This window comes from Lagenorhynchus albirostris, chromosome 10 (assembly GCF_949774975.1).
Source record: "Lagenorhynchus albirostris chromosome 10, mLagAlb1.1, whole genome shotgun sequence".
NCBI lineage: Eukaryota > Metazoa > Chordata > Mammalia > Artiodactyla > Delphinidae > Lagenorhynchus > Lagenorhynchus albirostris.
This window is the reverse complement of record NC_083104.1, coordinates 59,836,154-59,852,005: the sequence shown is the minus strand read 5'-3', so window position 1 is coordinate 59,852,005 and position 15,852 is coordinate 59,836,154. Positions and strand designations below refer to the sequence as shown.

At 41.7% G+C, this 15,852-nt stretch overlaps 1 protein-coding gene across 4 annotated transcripts in view; it reads left to right on the top strand.

Annotated features, from left to right (window-relative positions):
* The first annotated feature begins 5,449 nt into the window (after positions 1 to 5,449).
* The window catches only part of PRIM2 (DNA primase subunit 2), a 285,580-nt gene continuing 275,177 nt past the window's right edge, over positions 5,450 to 15,852 (top strand). For all 4 annotated transcript variants that reach the window (XM_060164099.1, XM_060164103.1, XM_060164100.1 and 1 more), the window contains exons 1-5: positions 5,450 to 5,570; positions 6,171 to 6,332; positions 8,151 to 8,254; positions 10,827 to 10,906; positions 12,255 to 12,375. In XM_060164099.1, coding sequence (XP_060020082.1) covers positions 6,179 to 6,332; positions 8,151 to 8,254; positions 10,827 to 10,906; positions 12,255 to 12,375 — 459 coding nt within the window. In that variant the 5' untranslated portion in view covers positions 5,450 to 5,570; positions 6,171 to 6,178. The remainder of the gene's footprint in view (positions 5,571 to 6,170; positions 6,333 to 8,150; positions 8,255 to 10,826; positions 10,907 to 12,254; positions 12,376 to 15,852) is intronic.

Sequence of the window (15,852 nt, the reverse complement as noted above, 5' to 3'; positions counted from 1 at the left end):
ATTCTTAGCTTTGCCATTCACAGTTAAGTCATTAAAGCATCTGGAATTGATTTTTGTGTACAGAGGGAGGTAGGAAGTATAATTTCCCCCCATAGCCAACTGTTCCAGCACCATTTAGAACTGTCCATCTTTTCTCCATTGATTTGTACAGTGGACCTGTCAGATGCCCGGTTTCTTCATAGGTGTTGGACCATTTCTGGGTTCTCTGTTCTGTTTCAATGGTTGATTTGTCTATCCCTATACCAATATCACATTGTCTTAAATACAATGGAGTTATGACAAGCTTTCCATCTGCCTGAAATGCTATTCTCTTAAAGATACGCATGACTAAATCCCTAATTTTCTTCTGGTCTCTCCTTCCTGGTCACATTCTTAGCTAGCATTTCCTGGCTACCCTTTCTAAAATTTAATGCCTCCTCCAAAAACTTAATATCCTCTTCCTCTGCTTTATTTTCCAGCTTAGAATTTCTTATTTAACATAGCAACGTGTACAATTCTCTTGTTTATTATTTCTCTTTCCCACTAGAATATAAGGTTTATGAGGGCAGGGATTTTGGCTGTTTCATCACTCTTGTATTCCCAGCAGAGAAAACATTGCCTGGCACTTAGCAGGTGCTCTGTTAGTATTTCTGAAACAAATCATGCACTGTTGATATATGGAAGGGTAACCTGCCCTCTGTGTACTTTCTTTTAAGATATGTTTTTTCTTTAGTTTTCTTGCTTCTTGATGCTAGGCTAATAAAAGCAATCTGAAACAAAGGGAGAAAGAAAGAGGCTTTAGGTTTCCTCTCAAAGCTGGACAGTGAAATGGAAAGGGTGGAGGGACCAGGATGGAAAAGGCTGGATTGATACAATGCTTAGCCCTGGCAACCAAGATACATATAAATTACAGACCCCGACCTCACAACCTATGTCTGGCTAAGTGTGCATTAACTTTTATGGGTCAGCTGTCCTGCTGGGAATGCCTCCTGTTCCTCTGCTTTCCATGGCAAGTGGAGCTGAAAGAACCCAGAGTTTATAGCATCCTTACTGGGTAAAGAAACTTACCAGGCCTTTGGTTTTTAGGGCAACACAACCTGCACAGGGAAAGAATGAACATTCGCTTTGATTCACCAAGCATGGCAACTAAAATCTCAGCTGTAAGGGTGACATACGACAGGACAGAACCCTGGAGATGGAGTCGTAAGGGTGAAAGCTCTGTGGGACAGCCTGTCAGCAGCTGGGTAATGCCCAGGGCAGGCAATGAATTGAGCAGTGATGATTCATGGAAATTCCATCAGACAAGGTACTCTGTGCTTTATTGCAGGCTAGACTAGGGAGCCAAGTCATTCTGGAAGGAATGTGTACAAAGTTTTCAGATGAGGACTTGAAGTTTTATAGGTTGGAATCCCATTTGATTCAAACCATCTGTTGAATATCCAGCTGAACACATCAATTTTTTCATACATCTCTCATATTTACATCATCTCAGGGTAATAAATATTTGTTGAGGGCCTATGGAGGGTTATAAAGATGAATGACACAGACACCAGGGTTACAAAGGTGAATGACACAGTAGTCCCTGTTTTGGGGATGGTTATGGTCTAGTGGAAGTAAAAGTTATATGTTTATATGTGTTTTCTTCTCCCTGATTGTGAGGTTGGGGTCTGTAATTTATATTCACCACAGTTGCCAGAGCTGAGCATTGGGTCAATCCATTTGGTTGGTGAAATAAACACAGGAAGAGCTCACAGTGATTTACCAAGTATGGCTAACTGAAATATATCATTATTGTGCATTATTGATCCTGTGATACATAGATTCGTATTGCAATTACCAAAAACACTGTCCACAGTGAGATAGTGACAAAAACCATGGCATGGGAAAACAATAAAGATGCTAAACCAGTTGGAACAGACACAGGCTATTTTGTACTTTGAAGCTTAAAGCATCTTTAACACTGTGAAAAGGCAGCTCTTACGTGACATGTTTAGTAAGCTGTTGGTAATGTGAAACGTGAGCATATTTTTTCCAGCTCTCTCTGAAATGTCATAAAATGACATTAATTACCTCATCTTTTAATTTGGAAGATGCTCTGGTAGGCACTTTAGGGATCACAAAGACAGAAAAAGGGGCCTGTCCCAAAAGAGCTGAAAATCTGGTAGTGCTACACAGTCAGCCACACATGTGTTCACAAACCTTTTGAAAGAGTGAACAAAGTTGGTGTGTAGGTGCATTTTTCTGAGGAGTGCATTCATTAAATCATTCAGCGGTTCCTGTTCCCCAAAGATGAAGACCTTCTATAGTAGAGGGGTAGAGCTGGAGAAGGAATTATACAACTCGGAATTACTGGGGGTTTAAACCAGGCAGCATAAGCAAAGGCTCAGCAGGACAGAGGAAGGTAGTATTTGACAACTGAAGTGCTGAAGGACAGGGAGGATTCCAGCAGGAGGGAAGGTTAGGGCTCCTGAAGCGGGGAGATCACCACAAAGAGACACGGGTAGGGAATGCAAGGTCTTCTTTGGGGAAGAGCTGGTAGTTCAGCTTATAAACTGGGGGCAGCCATAGGCAAGAAAGTCATCGAATCCTGGGGCCATGCTGTGGGAAGCTTTCAAATGTTTCTTGAATTAAAATTAATATAGAACTTTATATAAAATTAAAATAGAACTTTAAAAATACCATCAAATGTTCCATTGCCGGTGTCTTAGTTCCCACTTATGTAAGCAATTTTCTGTTTGCAATAGACTAATTTTTTAAATTGTCCAAAGAAGTATTTAATATCACCTATTGCAGAAAAAGGGGCATTGACACTTAAGTTAAAAGAGGGCCAGTTTAAGACCAGGCCAAAGATGAAGCCAAGAAAAGTGAAATAGAAACAAGACTAGGGCTTCCCTGGTGGCGCAGTGATTGGGAGTCCGCCTGCCAGTGCAGGGGACACGGGTTCGTGCCCCGGTCCGGGAGGATCCCGCGTGCCGCGGAGCGGCTGGGCCCGTGAGCCATGGCCGCTGAGCCTGCGCGTCCGGAGCCTGTGCTCCGCAGCGGGAGAGACCACAGCAGTGAGAGGCCCGCATGTGGCAAAAACAAAACAAACAAACAAACAAAAAAAACAAGACTAGCACAGAGGGGCGGTCTTGCACATAAAATTCTGATTGCAACGGATAACACATGCCTGGATTGTAAGACGAGGATAGGAGTTGCAGAGGGCAGCCTATTGGTAGTAGTCAGAAATGCTGCAGAAAATTGTAATGCTATGTTCTTGCAAAATTGGGATCATCTGGCATATGTGATTTTACGTATTCTGCTCTGTTAACTTCATAGCATCCTGAACATTTTCCCAGGTCAATATTGTTCAAAAACGTATATATTTAAAAAGTCTGTGTAATGTCTCATGATATGAACATACCATCATTTATTTATTTTCCTGGGTTTTCATCCTTATAATGGTGCAATGACGTTCCTTGGACACAAATTTTTGTGTCTATTTCTGGACAGATTCATGTAAGTGAAATACTTTGGTCAAACTGTATGAATTCTTTTAGGGCTCATAATACATATAACTACAGTATACTCCACAATTGTAGCACGGCAGTCAATTCCTATGTGAGCCCATCATATTGTGCTTTGCCCGATACTGAGTATTTTCATTGTAAAATCTTTGCCAGTTTTGTAGGGGAAATTTTCTTTGCTGCCAGTGATAAACATTTTTTCACACTTTACCATTAGTTGCTTTGTCTATGAATTATCTATTGCTATTCTTTTTCCATTTGTATCTTATGATTTTTTCCCCAGTTAATTTACATAAGTTCTTTACATCTTGATGGTATTAGCCTTTTTGATATTATTTTTATTTATTTTTTAATTTTTAAAATATTTATTTATTTATTTATTTGGCTGCATCGGGTCTTAGCTGCGGCAGGCGGGGCGGGCGGGCTTCTCTCTAATTGTGATGTGGGCTCAATAGTTGCAGCGTGGGCTCTAGAGCCCACCCGGCTTAGTTACCCTGCGGCATGTGGGATCTTAGTTCCCCCACCAGGGATCGAACCTGCGTCCCCCCCATTAGAAGGCTCATTCTTAACCACTGGACGACCAGAGAAGTCCCTGATGTTATATTTATAGTGAACTTTTCCCCTATTGTTATGATTGCAAAAATTTTTGTGATTTTTTTTAGATGCACAATTTTATATTTGTATAGTCAAGTCTTTAGGTATTTTTCTTTGTAAGTTGTTATATTTAAATTCCTTCCCTATCCAGAGATCAGCTAAACATTCATATAAATGTTCTTATGGTCTGTGCTCCAGGTTTCTTCAGGCAGTTCTTACGCTTCAGGTGTCTTTTTCAGGCCAGGTGATGTTAGTTATGTGTTGAATAAGGAATTAAGGGGAGGCGCTGATATATTAGTGGAATTGGTACAGTGTGGTGGTTAGCACTGTGGTGCTTGGCATGTCTCCCAGACTTTGAACCAGTCTCTGCCATTTACTATGCGATCTTTGAAGTCACTTAATTTCTCTGTTGCACCGTTTCCTTATCTGTAAAGCGGGTTAATAACAGAACCTACCTTAAATGGTTATGGAAATAAAATGAACTTATGTGTAAGTCACTTAGAACACGTCCTGGTACAAGGTCAGTGCCAGCCACAGTTTGGTCCATGCTGGGTAAGTGCTCTGAAGATTAACGCTATTTCAGTGCCGTTTTCATCTCTAAAACCTTGAGCATTTCAGGGGGCTCTTCACCTCCCATCTTTACTAGAGCCTCTCGCGGCCACTTTTGTAAGCGAGACACGCCTCCTGGAGGCCACAGGCGAAGTTTATTTCCAGCTCTGAAAACCTTGCGGCCTGCAGTCGGGAGCCGGGGTGTGGCTCCGGGTCCGCAGCCCTAGGGCACCTTCTCTGCAGCGCTCTGCACGTGCTCGCCGCTATGCCCCTCTGGGCTTGCTCTACTTTAGACGCCGAGCGATTTCTGGGTGCACGTGTGCATGATAAATGCGCTCTACTTCACTGCAGATCTTCTGTGGGCGCCCTGTACCAGGTGTGTGTAGGGGGTGCACTGGACGTAAATCTTTCCCCAGGGGAGGGCCTGCAGTCTAGGAGAAAACCCGACTAGGCATTGTACGTAGATGGCCTAGGCATTGTACGTAGATGACCTAGAGTCTGCCTCCGCATCTGTAAGACGCGGGCCGTGCAGCCTAAGGCCGGGGCCCTCAGAGATTACCCAGAGTCCCTAGCGGGGAGCCAGTACCGGGCCCGCTCTCCGCCCACCGCCCCAGACAGCGCGGCTCCATGCACAGGAACTGCAGCTTACAAAGTGGACACAAATCCCGCGGTCCTCAGAGCGCCCCACGGAGCAAGCGCGGGGCCGCGCAGGTGGGCGGGACCTCTGGGGCGGGTTTGCTGGTCCAGCCACTTCCGCTTCCGGTCCTGTATGAACTCTCCCGCCACCCGGGGAAAGCGCTTGCCGGGGTTTGTGTGTTTTCACGTCTGGTGTGGCTGGCGGTAGGAGAAGCCCCCGCGGGTTTGGGACGGACAGTAATCCTGGTGTTGAGGCTTGCGAGTCCAGAGAAGGAGGAGAGCGCTTTGGGGCTACGGGCGCAGAGGGTGGGTATCGAGTATTGGTGGCTTGTCCGGGCAGAGCCGCCGGTGCCGGGGCTGACAGACGGCCCTGCGTGGGGGGCGGGGAGGGCGGGAGCGGGGTGTCACTGGGCACCTGTGGACGCTCCTGAGAGGAGCTAAGACAGACGGGACCTGAAAGACTGTTGTCTGTTTCTCGGGGATGTAAGGGAGGAAGCGAGTAACTGGACCCTGCCCATGGAGTCTCTTACCTAGCCGGAATCTCCCGCGCTCTCCTCCGAATTCAGGATTGCTGCCCCTGTGAAATCTTATCTTGACTCTTGGAACGGCAGAGACCTAAGGGCGGAGGCACACAGACCTCTAGTGAGCAGGCAGCATCACCTGCCGTTGATGTTGCAGGAGGCTAGGACCACTGCCTGCGTCTCTTCCAGCGCACACCTCTCCCCACAATTGTTACAGGTGTATCGTCGAAAGTCTGGAAGATACAGAAGACATCACTCAGGGACACTACTGTTAACACTTCGTGCGTGCTCTTCAACCTCAATTTTTTTTCCCTTTACATGTGGAGTTATTTTTTTAAAACTCCATTTTCCATCATTTCAACCATTTTATGTGCTTCCTTCCAAGGTAACAAGATGCAGTTTCTTGGAGGAAATCGGAGGAAACTGAGGTTGGCAGATGACCAGAGGAATGCTTGCTACCCACATAGCCTTCAGTTTTACTTGCAGCCGCCTTCTGGAAACATATCTTTGATAGAATTTGAAAACTTGGCTATCGATAGAGTTAAATGTGAGTGATTTGAATTAGAATTTATATATTCTTGAGAACCTCACTTATACTTTGTGGAAATGAATTAGAGTAATTTATTTCCTTCAACAAATATTTACTGAGGGTTTTCTGTTGAGATTTTGCCATTCATTCATTTATTCCTTATACAGTGCCTGTTTATTGAGTGCCACTTTATTCTAGGTGGTAGGGATTTTGAGCTGAATAATGTAATTCTCACTTTCGTTGAAGCTGTATTCTAGTACATGGAGAGAGATGTCCAAAATAATAATTGTAGTTTAGTATTTTAAGTGCTCTAGTAGAGGTAACTAATAGGGCTACTGAAACATAGAGATGGGAGTGATTGTCCTAGTCTGATTAAGTAAAACTTCTTAAGAGAAGTTGAAATGTGATCTGGACCTTGAAGAATGAGTAGCAATTTCTCAACAGAGAAGAAGTGAAGGGTTTTTGCAAGCTGGGATAATGGCCTGTACAAAGGCTTGGAGGCATGAGACAGAGTGTCATATTGGAGGGAACAGTGACAAGTTCAGGGTAGATGGAGAAGTATGGGTAAGCAAGGGCATTTTTGTGCCAAGATATGGTGTAATATTGGGGTGTAAGAAGGATGTAGCAGTTTTACTGGGGACCTACTTCTGTGTGTTGGTGGAAGAAAGAAATAAGTTATGTGTAAACTGAAACAAATAACAGCACTATGTGTAGAGTTTATGTTCCACGATATCCTGGTGGGAAGATCAGAAGTAGAGGTGAGATACTGTTAATCATTCTTAGAGGAGCAGGGTGAGAACTGCTAATACAGAGTATCTATATTACCTGTTTGTTGAATGAAGGTGAAGGCAAGGGAGAATGGGTTCTGGGAAGCTTAGCAGTATCATATGCCTCATTGAGATTAAGGTGATGATTGAAAAGCGTCCCTTGGGTTTGGCACTTAGGAGGTGAGGTGGTAAGGCAGTGACAGGAAGGGAGAGATTGAAGGGATACTAGGAGGTGTAATTGACAGGATTTGGTGACTCTTAGCTATGAGGAGTGGTGGAACAGGTGGGGGTGGCTGAAGTTCCAGTGTGGATGATCTGGTGGATAGAAATTCTGCGGATGGAGGTGGGGTGGCAGGAAGAGGAGTGGAATTGAGGGGCAGAGAATGAGTTTGGTTCGGGACACCATAATATGGAGGTACCTGGGGGACATGAGTTTATGTTCAGGATTCATTTTAGAAGTTTTTCGTTCTTGAATTAAAAAATGTCTCTTTTCATACCGATGGCAGAATAATTCATCTGAGGAAGGGTTGACAGAGGCTTCAGGAACCTTTGGACTGTGTGTAGCATCTAGTCATGGTGGCTTGTTTGCTTCTTCACTGCTGTCTTCTCCTTCTCTGTTTCATCAGGAAGGGAAGAACTGTCTTCTGATGGGTCTGTGCTGAGTCAGGGAAGCCGACTGCCTCACAGACAGCTCCACACGAGGGCTGTACGTGCAGACACACTTCTGCATCCCTCTGAGGGGATCCTTCTGCACCACTGAGCAGTGGTGCTCAGTCCATCAGTGATCTGCTTCCCATCCCTCTCTCCCTTCTGGCTGAGAATCCCTAGTGTGAGATTATGCTGTGGGATGTGGGTATTTTCTGTACATGGTGGAGATTATCCTCTGATAAACATATATAACTTATATAATGTACTTGCAGAAAATAAAGCTTAAATATTGTCATCTTTTATAAACAAGTAATTATGGGATTGGTAGCCATAGATTTTATTTGTCTTGGATTTAGTTTTATAAAATTATCTTGCATTTATATGTTTTATTCATTTCTTCTGTTTTTAAAATTTTTTCTAGTGCTAAAAGCAGTCGAGAATCTTGGTGTGAGCTACGTGAAAGGAAGTGAGCAGTACCAGAGTAAGCTAGAGGCCGAGCTTCGGAAGCTTAAGTTTTCCTACAGAGTAAGTAAAAGAGGGAAAAACATGTTTCTTTGGTTTGTGTATATTCATTTACTGGGTATCAGTTGTGGGAAAGGTCTTGTATTAGGCATAGGGCTTTAAAAAAGACTCTTCTGAAGGAACCTACAGTCCACTATGGGTGATTGACATGCAGTCAGACTACAGTGCTGCAGGGTTTCTTGACCTGGGGACTGTGGACATTTGGGGTCTGATGATTCCTTGGTGCATTTAGGGGGCTCGCTGGCATCTCTGGCTTCCACCCAGTCCATGTCTCCAGACATTGTCAGATGTGCTTTGTGCATTACAGGGTGACGAACTCCAGGAGCACAGAGAATTAGCTCAGGTTGGGGAGGTTTGGGAGGGCTTCCCAGATGAGGTGGTGCTGGAACCGAATCTTGGTGGATGTGATACAGTTTTTATTTTGGGAAGATGACTGCCAACAGCAGATGGACAGGGTCATCTTTGGTGGGGAAAACTAGTTAGGAACTTGGAGATGACGAGAGTGAATTGAATGGAGGTAAGAGGACTGATTGGAGAAATAGTGAGAGGGTAGAATCGGAAGATCTTAGTGACTGCAGAGAGAAGGGAGAGAAGAGTTCTGAATGACACCTGGGTTTCTGGTGAGACAGCTGGCTGGATGGTGATGATATACAGGAGGGGAGGCAAGTCTTTTTAGAGGGAAGACGCTGAGTTTAGTTCTCGACATGACTTTGAGGTACTTGTGGAGCTGTCTGAGGCCAGCAGGGTGTGCACATGGATCTGGACTTGGGGACCTCTGGGGTGGGGGTGCACATTCAGGAGGAAGGTTGGCATCATCAGGAGTAGGTGAGGCAGCCAGGGAAACATTTGAGTGAGAAGAGAAGAGGATGGAGGCCAGGATGTGAGGAATACAACATTCAGGTGGAGTGGAATGGGGGGAGTCTGGGAGGGCAATTGAGGAGGAGCTGCCTTGGGGTGGAGATCAGCCACCCTGGCAGCCAGGGAAGCTGGAGTCTCAGTACTGATGATCATGATACGCAGGTGATGATACAATAGCACACATTCATATTGTTCTTAACCATGTCCCAGAGTCTGTTCTAAGTGCATCATGTATATTAACTCATGTAATCCAGACAGCAGTCTTAGGAGGGTGGGTTCTGTCATCATCCCTCTTTATAGACAAGGAAACTGATATTGATAGGCTAGTACCTTGCCCAAGCTCATAAGATGGAAAACGATGCAGCCAAGATCTGAATCTAGACCTCTTGTCTTCATGGTGGAACAATTTCAGACACTTAGAACCAATAAGATGAGTTGTATAGAATCATCGGATTTATCAGCGGGGTAGAACCTTGTAGGTAGAGGCAGAAGCTGGAACAGTGGTGGTGTTTGGAGGAGAGAGGTGAGAGGTTGATATGGAATACATCCTCTTCTAACGTGTAGCTGAAAAGACACGGGGGAAGTAGGTCTGAGTGTAGAAAAAATTGAGGGAAAAAGAGAAGATACACACACACACAACAGTGGTTACTTGAACATGTTTGTAAGCTGAGCAGAAAGATCTAGAAGAGAAAAAAGAGGAGGGAGCTTGAAGATACTTTGAGAGAGCATTTGATAAGTCAGGGTCCTTAGGAGGCAAGAGCAGATGGGCCATGCGGTTTCACTGTAGGGATTAGCTTTATGTAGGAGGAAGGAGAGAGATTTGTCCACAGAGAGGGAAGGGAAGGCAGTACAGCATGTGGCGGCAGGAGCTTGGGGCTGAAGGGGGGACCTTTATCTTCTGTAAAGTAAGTGAGGTCATGTGATGAGAGAGAAGAAGGTGGTGTGATGGGGAGCACTGGCCACCTAATGAAGATGGAAACAGCTTTCTTAAGACGTGAGGAAGGAGATGGTTACAGGCCAGATCCCAGCTCTGCTGCTTACAAGCTTTGTGACCTGGACAAAATTATATAACTTCTTTCTGCCTCAGTTTCCTCATCTTTAAAATAAGGATATAGTGATGCCCACCTCATAGGGGTTTTCAAAGGATTATATGGGCTAATGGATTAAAAATGCTTATAACAGTGCCTGGTACCTTGCAAATGCTCAGGATGTGTTTGCTCTGTGTTGAGCTTGAATAAAGATGCCTTGGTGTTGGTAAAGGTCCAGTCGAGGTTAGAGGCTGTGAATTTTTAATGTTCCAAATTCCTATAGTTGTATATATCTTTCCCAGATGTTCTCAGCATTTTGGGAACAGGACTGCAGAGTGTATCTTTGGATTTATTTAGAATCTAGGTTTTGCCAAATGGTTGAAATGAAAACAGTTGAGGGTTGATGTGAGAAGTAGTAGAAGAGGTAAGTGCCTGGGTGTAGGCTGGATGAGAAGGAGAGTTAGAAAGAGGAAGAAAATAGTGGGGTCCAAACCCAGGAGGTATTGTTGTTCAGTTCTGTTTCATCTCATTGCTAACCTAAGTAAAATGATACTCACCCTGGGGAGCATATTATGAAATCTGTGCTATTGAAACTCCTGCTTTACCATTGGCTTATGCTGACTCAGTATTTCTTTACACCTTTTACTGTTCCGATGCATTTATTTTCTTCACGTGCCATTGTTTTTAAGGAAAACTTGGGAGATGAATATGAACCCCGAAGAAGAGATCACATTTCTCACTTTATTTTACGCCTTGCTTACTGCCAGTCGTGAGTATACCTTTGTCCTCCATGGTCAAGTGTGACATCTTGGGTTGTAAACTGGTCCAGGAGGGCTGACAGGCATTGTACTGATTGTAGGAAATCCCAGAATAATGTCAGAAACCAGTGGCTCATGGGCAGAACACTGTTGCAGAGAATTGTTTGAAACAAGTTGTTTACTAAAAAATAAAAAAAAAATTTTTTTTTTTTTTTTTTGCAGATTTTGCCTGTTAAAACACTTTTTACTTTATGGGAGAGACTCTTCATTTAGGATTTAAAATTAGAGGGGATTTCATTAGGAAGGACTTTTGATATTTTTTTTTCCCCAGAAAAAAAGTGGTAGTATTTATAAGAAATAATGAATCAAACACATACTTGAATCTGCACAGGGTTTTAGATGTTGACATTTATGGGCTGGTGCACATTAGATTAAGATCGTTCCTTTGGTAGTTGGTTTCTTATAAGTCAATAGCGCCACCCAGAGGGAGAAGGAGTTAGTTGCTTTTTTTAAACTTTTTTTTCCCTGTATTAATTTTGGCTAAATTACATACTTATTATTATGTTTCTTTTCTGTTTCTTTTTGGTAATAGGATTATCAAATGGGAATCTTGAATTGGTGACTATCCCAAGATAATAACTGAGAAATTATTCACCAGCTTTAGTCCCAGAGTTTTTCTTTTGTAAGAAAGCACATGCAGTTTATGCAATTTATGCAGTAAATGAATTGCTGACAATGTGAAAGTCATTTGGGGAAAGAAAATTAAATCATATTTTACATGAAGCAGCATAATTATTTTACAACAACAATAATGCCCATCTGTCTTATAAATTAATGTATGTTGATTTAAAAAATTGAGATATCCTAGTGCATATTAAATTTTGTGAAATTATAAACTATAAAGCTGTAAGCAAAGTTTACTTTGCATAGTTTGATCATAATCCATTCAGAGATAAAGTTACCTTTAAAAACTTTTGATGTTTATTTGGCATTGACTGAAGGGATACCCCATTTTCTGATGTAAATGGCTATTTTGCAGTTACATTAAAAGAAGTGCACTGTTTTATGTTATTTGATAATAATGCAGCTAGGCTCGAAGTATTCTGTATTTAATTCTTTTAATTTTATGTTCATAACACCTTTCTCCCCCATATTCTACTCATCCCAGGAAGATTGTGGCATGTGATATGTATTCACACTCTTATCATAATAGAGGACTTGATGCTTTTAACTTCAGTCTTTTGGCATCTTGCTCATGTTTGAATATTGTTTCATAGAAATTTCTTGGATTTAATAATCAGTGGACTTTGAAAATAGTCAGTGGACTTTTCACTTATAATTTTCTTGTCTTCATTTTAGTGAAGAGCTTAGGCGCTGGTTCATTCAACAAGAAATGGATCTCCTTCGATTTCGATTCAGTATTTTACCCAAGGACAAAATTCAGAGTTTCTTAAAGGATAGCCATTTGCAGTTTGAGGCTGTAAGTATATTTTTAAAGTCATTCCCGATTGTTATCACCGTTCATCCCTCCCTTAAGTGTTGGTGTTAATGTGTGGAGTTTGTTCTCTTTACATTTTCTTCCTAAGTACCCACCTGAAACAATAACTATTGGCTTTGCACAACAGTGAACCTCTCCCTTTCATAACTAGAAGAAAAGAGGCTCCTTAGTACCAGAGCTGCACATTTATTCAGTTGCTGTATTAAATATGTGATTTATGAAAGCACAAAAAGGTTTAATTTATAAAAGTTTATCTTTAACCAGAATCTTCCAGGCCAAAAATTTAAAGCTAATAATGTTCTAAAGAAAACAGAGAAGTGGTAGTAGTTATTTCCAACAATGAGGTTTGGGGGATGATACTTTATTTTAGAAGTCAGTTGTCGGTAAAATATCTGAATAGTTTTAAGGTATAATTTTGTAGACAAATCTGAATGAGTTACATGTAGTAATTAAACAAAATAGAAGAAATGTTGGGTGCATATTTAGCAGGGATAATTATTGTGGGTAGAAATAGAATTTATGTCTTTTAGGTGAGTGTGCTGCAGTGGGAAGGGAGAAAAATTCTGTTTGGAAAACTTAGAGCAGTCAGATGGTGGTAGGATGGTTTGAGACGCTATTTGGGTGTTAGAATGGGTGTCTTGAGGCCAAATAAAGTAAAAAAAGTAGAAGTTGGAGTAGGTGAAGGACATTGTCCTGCTGAGAAGTAGATGTGCCCACTGCAGCAAGAACCAGGGTGGGTTATTTCGTTGGGGGAAGGAGATTGTGTGAAGGGAAGTAAGTAAACCTTTGGTGGACATTTAGTGTCTGTCATATGCCAGCAAGGCACTTTCCACAGTTTGTATCACGTCTGTGAACCCTGTGAGGTTTCTGAGTAACATCTACCTGGGCAGAGAAAAGCGCTGGTCTCAGAGCCGTCTCACCCAAACCTCCTGTGTTTTCCACTTTGCTTAGAATGCTGATCCTTAGTGAAGTCCGTTATTGCTAATATCAGTTACAGTCCATTTGTCCTCTCATATTAAAAATAATTAATTTTTTTTCACTTGAAATTATGGTTTTATTAGGTCGAGAAAAAGTGTTTGTGAGAAGATTTATTCTTTACTCTAGATTGTCTCAATAGATCAGGTAAATTTTAAGCAAAAACCATAGTTTCTTTCTTTTTTTAAAAAACTTTTTTATTCAAGTATGACATATACAGAAAAGTGCACAAATCATAACTGTCCAGCTCTGTGAAGTATCACAAAGGTTAAGAGAACATTGATGTCACCCTGTGCTGCCTTGTGCCTCCTCCCATTTACTAACCCCATCTCCCTCCTGATAACCACTATCCTGACTTTTAATATGATAAGTAATTCTGCCTGTCTTTGAACTTTATGTAAATAGTATTACATGGTATGTTTTTTTTCCCCAGCTTTATTGAGATATAATGGACATACAAATGTTGTGTCACTTTAAGGTGCACAGTGTGATGATACACGTATATGTTGTGAAATGTTTACCACAATAAGGTTAGTTAACACATCCTTCACCTCACATCATTACCATTTTGTTGTTGTGGTGAGAACCTTTAGAATCAACTCTCATAGCAGCTGTACATGAGATCCCTAGAGCTTATTCCTCTTATAACTGGACGTTTGTGCCCTGTGACCAGCATCTCCTTGTCTGCGCTGCTGCCCAGCCCCTGGCAACCACTGTTCTACTCTGTGAGTTGGACTTTTTTAGATTCCACATATAAGTGAGATCACAAGTATAATCTTTTATGATCGCCTTATTGAGATAGAATTTACATACCTTGACCTTCACTCTTTTAAAACGTACAATTTGTTGGTTTTTAGTATAGTCATAGAGTTGTGCAACCATCACTTAGATTTTAGAACATTTTTGTTACCCTAAAAAAGAAACCTGTGCCCAGTAGTCGTCCCTCTCGATTTCTCACTCTGTCATCCCTTGGCAACAGCTAATCTGCTTTCTGTCTCTGTGAATTTGCCTATTTTGGACATTTCATATAAGTGGACATTTCATATAACTTGCGATCTTTTGTTACTGGCTTCTTTCACTTAGCATAATATTTTCAAGCTTCATCTATGTTGTATATGTGGCATGTATCAGTACTTCATTTTATATTCATTTCTCTATTCAATAGTTGATGGACATTGGGTTATTTCTACATTTTAGCTATTATGAATAATGCTGCAGTGAATATTTGCATATACAGTTTTGTGTGGATATCTTTTTATTTGTTTCAGATATATATAATACCTGGGAGTGGGATTGCTAGGTTATAGGGTAATTCTGTATTTAAACTTTCGAGGAACTGCTAAACTGTTTTCCAGAGTACCTGTACCATTGTACGTCTCACTAGTGTGTGAGGGTTCTAGTTGCTTCACATTCTCCAGCAATTGTTGCTGTCTTTTTTTTTTTTTTTAAATACAGTCATCCTGGTGGGTGTGAAGTGATACTTCATTGTGGTTTTGATTTTCATTTCCCTAGTGACTGAAGGCATTGAATATCTTTTCATGTGCTATTTGATTATTTGTATATTTTCTTTGGAGAAATATGTATTCATATCCTTTGTCTATTTTTTATCTGAGTTATCTTTTTATTGTTGAGTGTTACATATTCTTTCCATATTCTGGATACAAGTCTACTATAAGATACGTGATTTACAGATTTTTTTTCCTCCCATTCTGAGGATTGTCATTTCATTTTCTTGGTAAGATCATTTTTTAGAAAACATTTTATTTATTTATTTATTTATATTTTTGGCTGTGTTGGGTCTTTGCTGCTGCGCACAGGCTCTCTCTAGTTGCGGCGAGTGGGGGCTATTTGTTGCAGCGCGCAGGCTTCTCATTGTGGAGCTCGGGCTTGAGGCACGAGGGCTTCAGTAGTTGTGGCGTGCAGGCTTCAGTAACTGTGGCTTGCAGGCTCTAGAGTGCAGGTTCAGTAGTTGTGGCTCACGGCTTAGTTGCCCTGTGGCATGTGGGATCTTCCTGGACCAGGACTCTAACCCATGTCCCCTGCATTGGCAGGTGGATTCTTAACCACTGCGCCACCAGGGAAGTCCCTGTTTTTATCTTTTGTTACTTGTGTTTTTGTTGTCGGATCTAAAAGGGATTTGCCTAATGGAAGGTCTTGAAGATTTACTCCTATGGTTTTTCTCTAAGAGTTTTATAGTTTTGGTCCTTACATTTAGCTCTGTTTAGGTCTATTTATATTTTGAGTTAATTTCTGTGGATGGTGTGAAGTAGGGGCCCAACTTCATTCTTTTGCATGTGGATATCGAGTTGTCCCAGCATCATTTGTTGAATGGCTATTCTCTTCTCTTTGAATTGTTTTTTCACTCTTGTCAAAAGTCATTTGACCATAAATGGACTCAATTTTGTTAGTTAGAGCTGTGTGTCTCTCCTGTGTTGGTACTGTGTGCTCTTGAATATTGATTCCTGTAGTTTTGTAATAAGATTT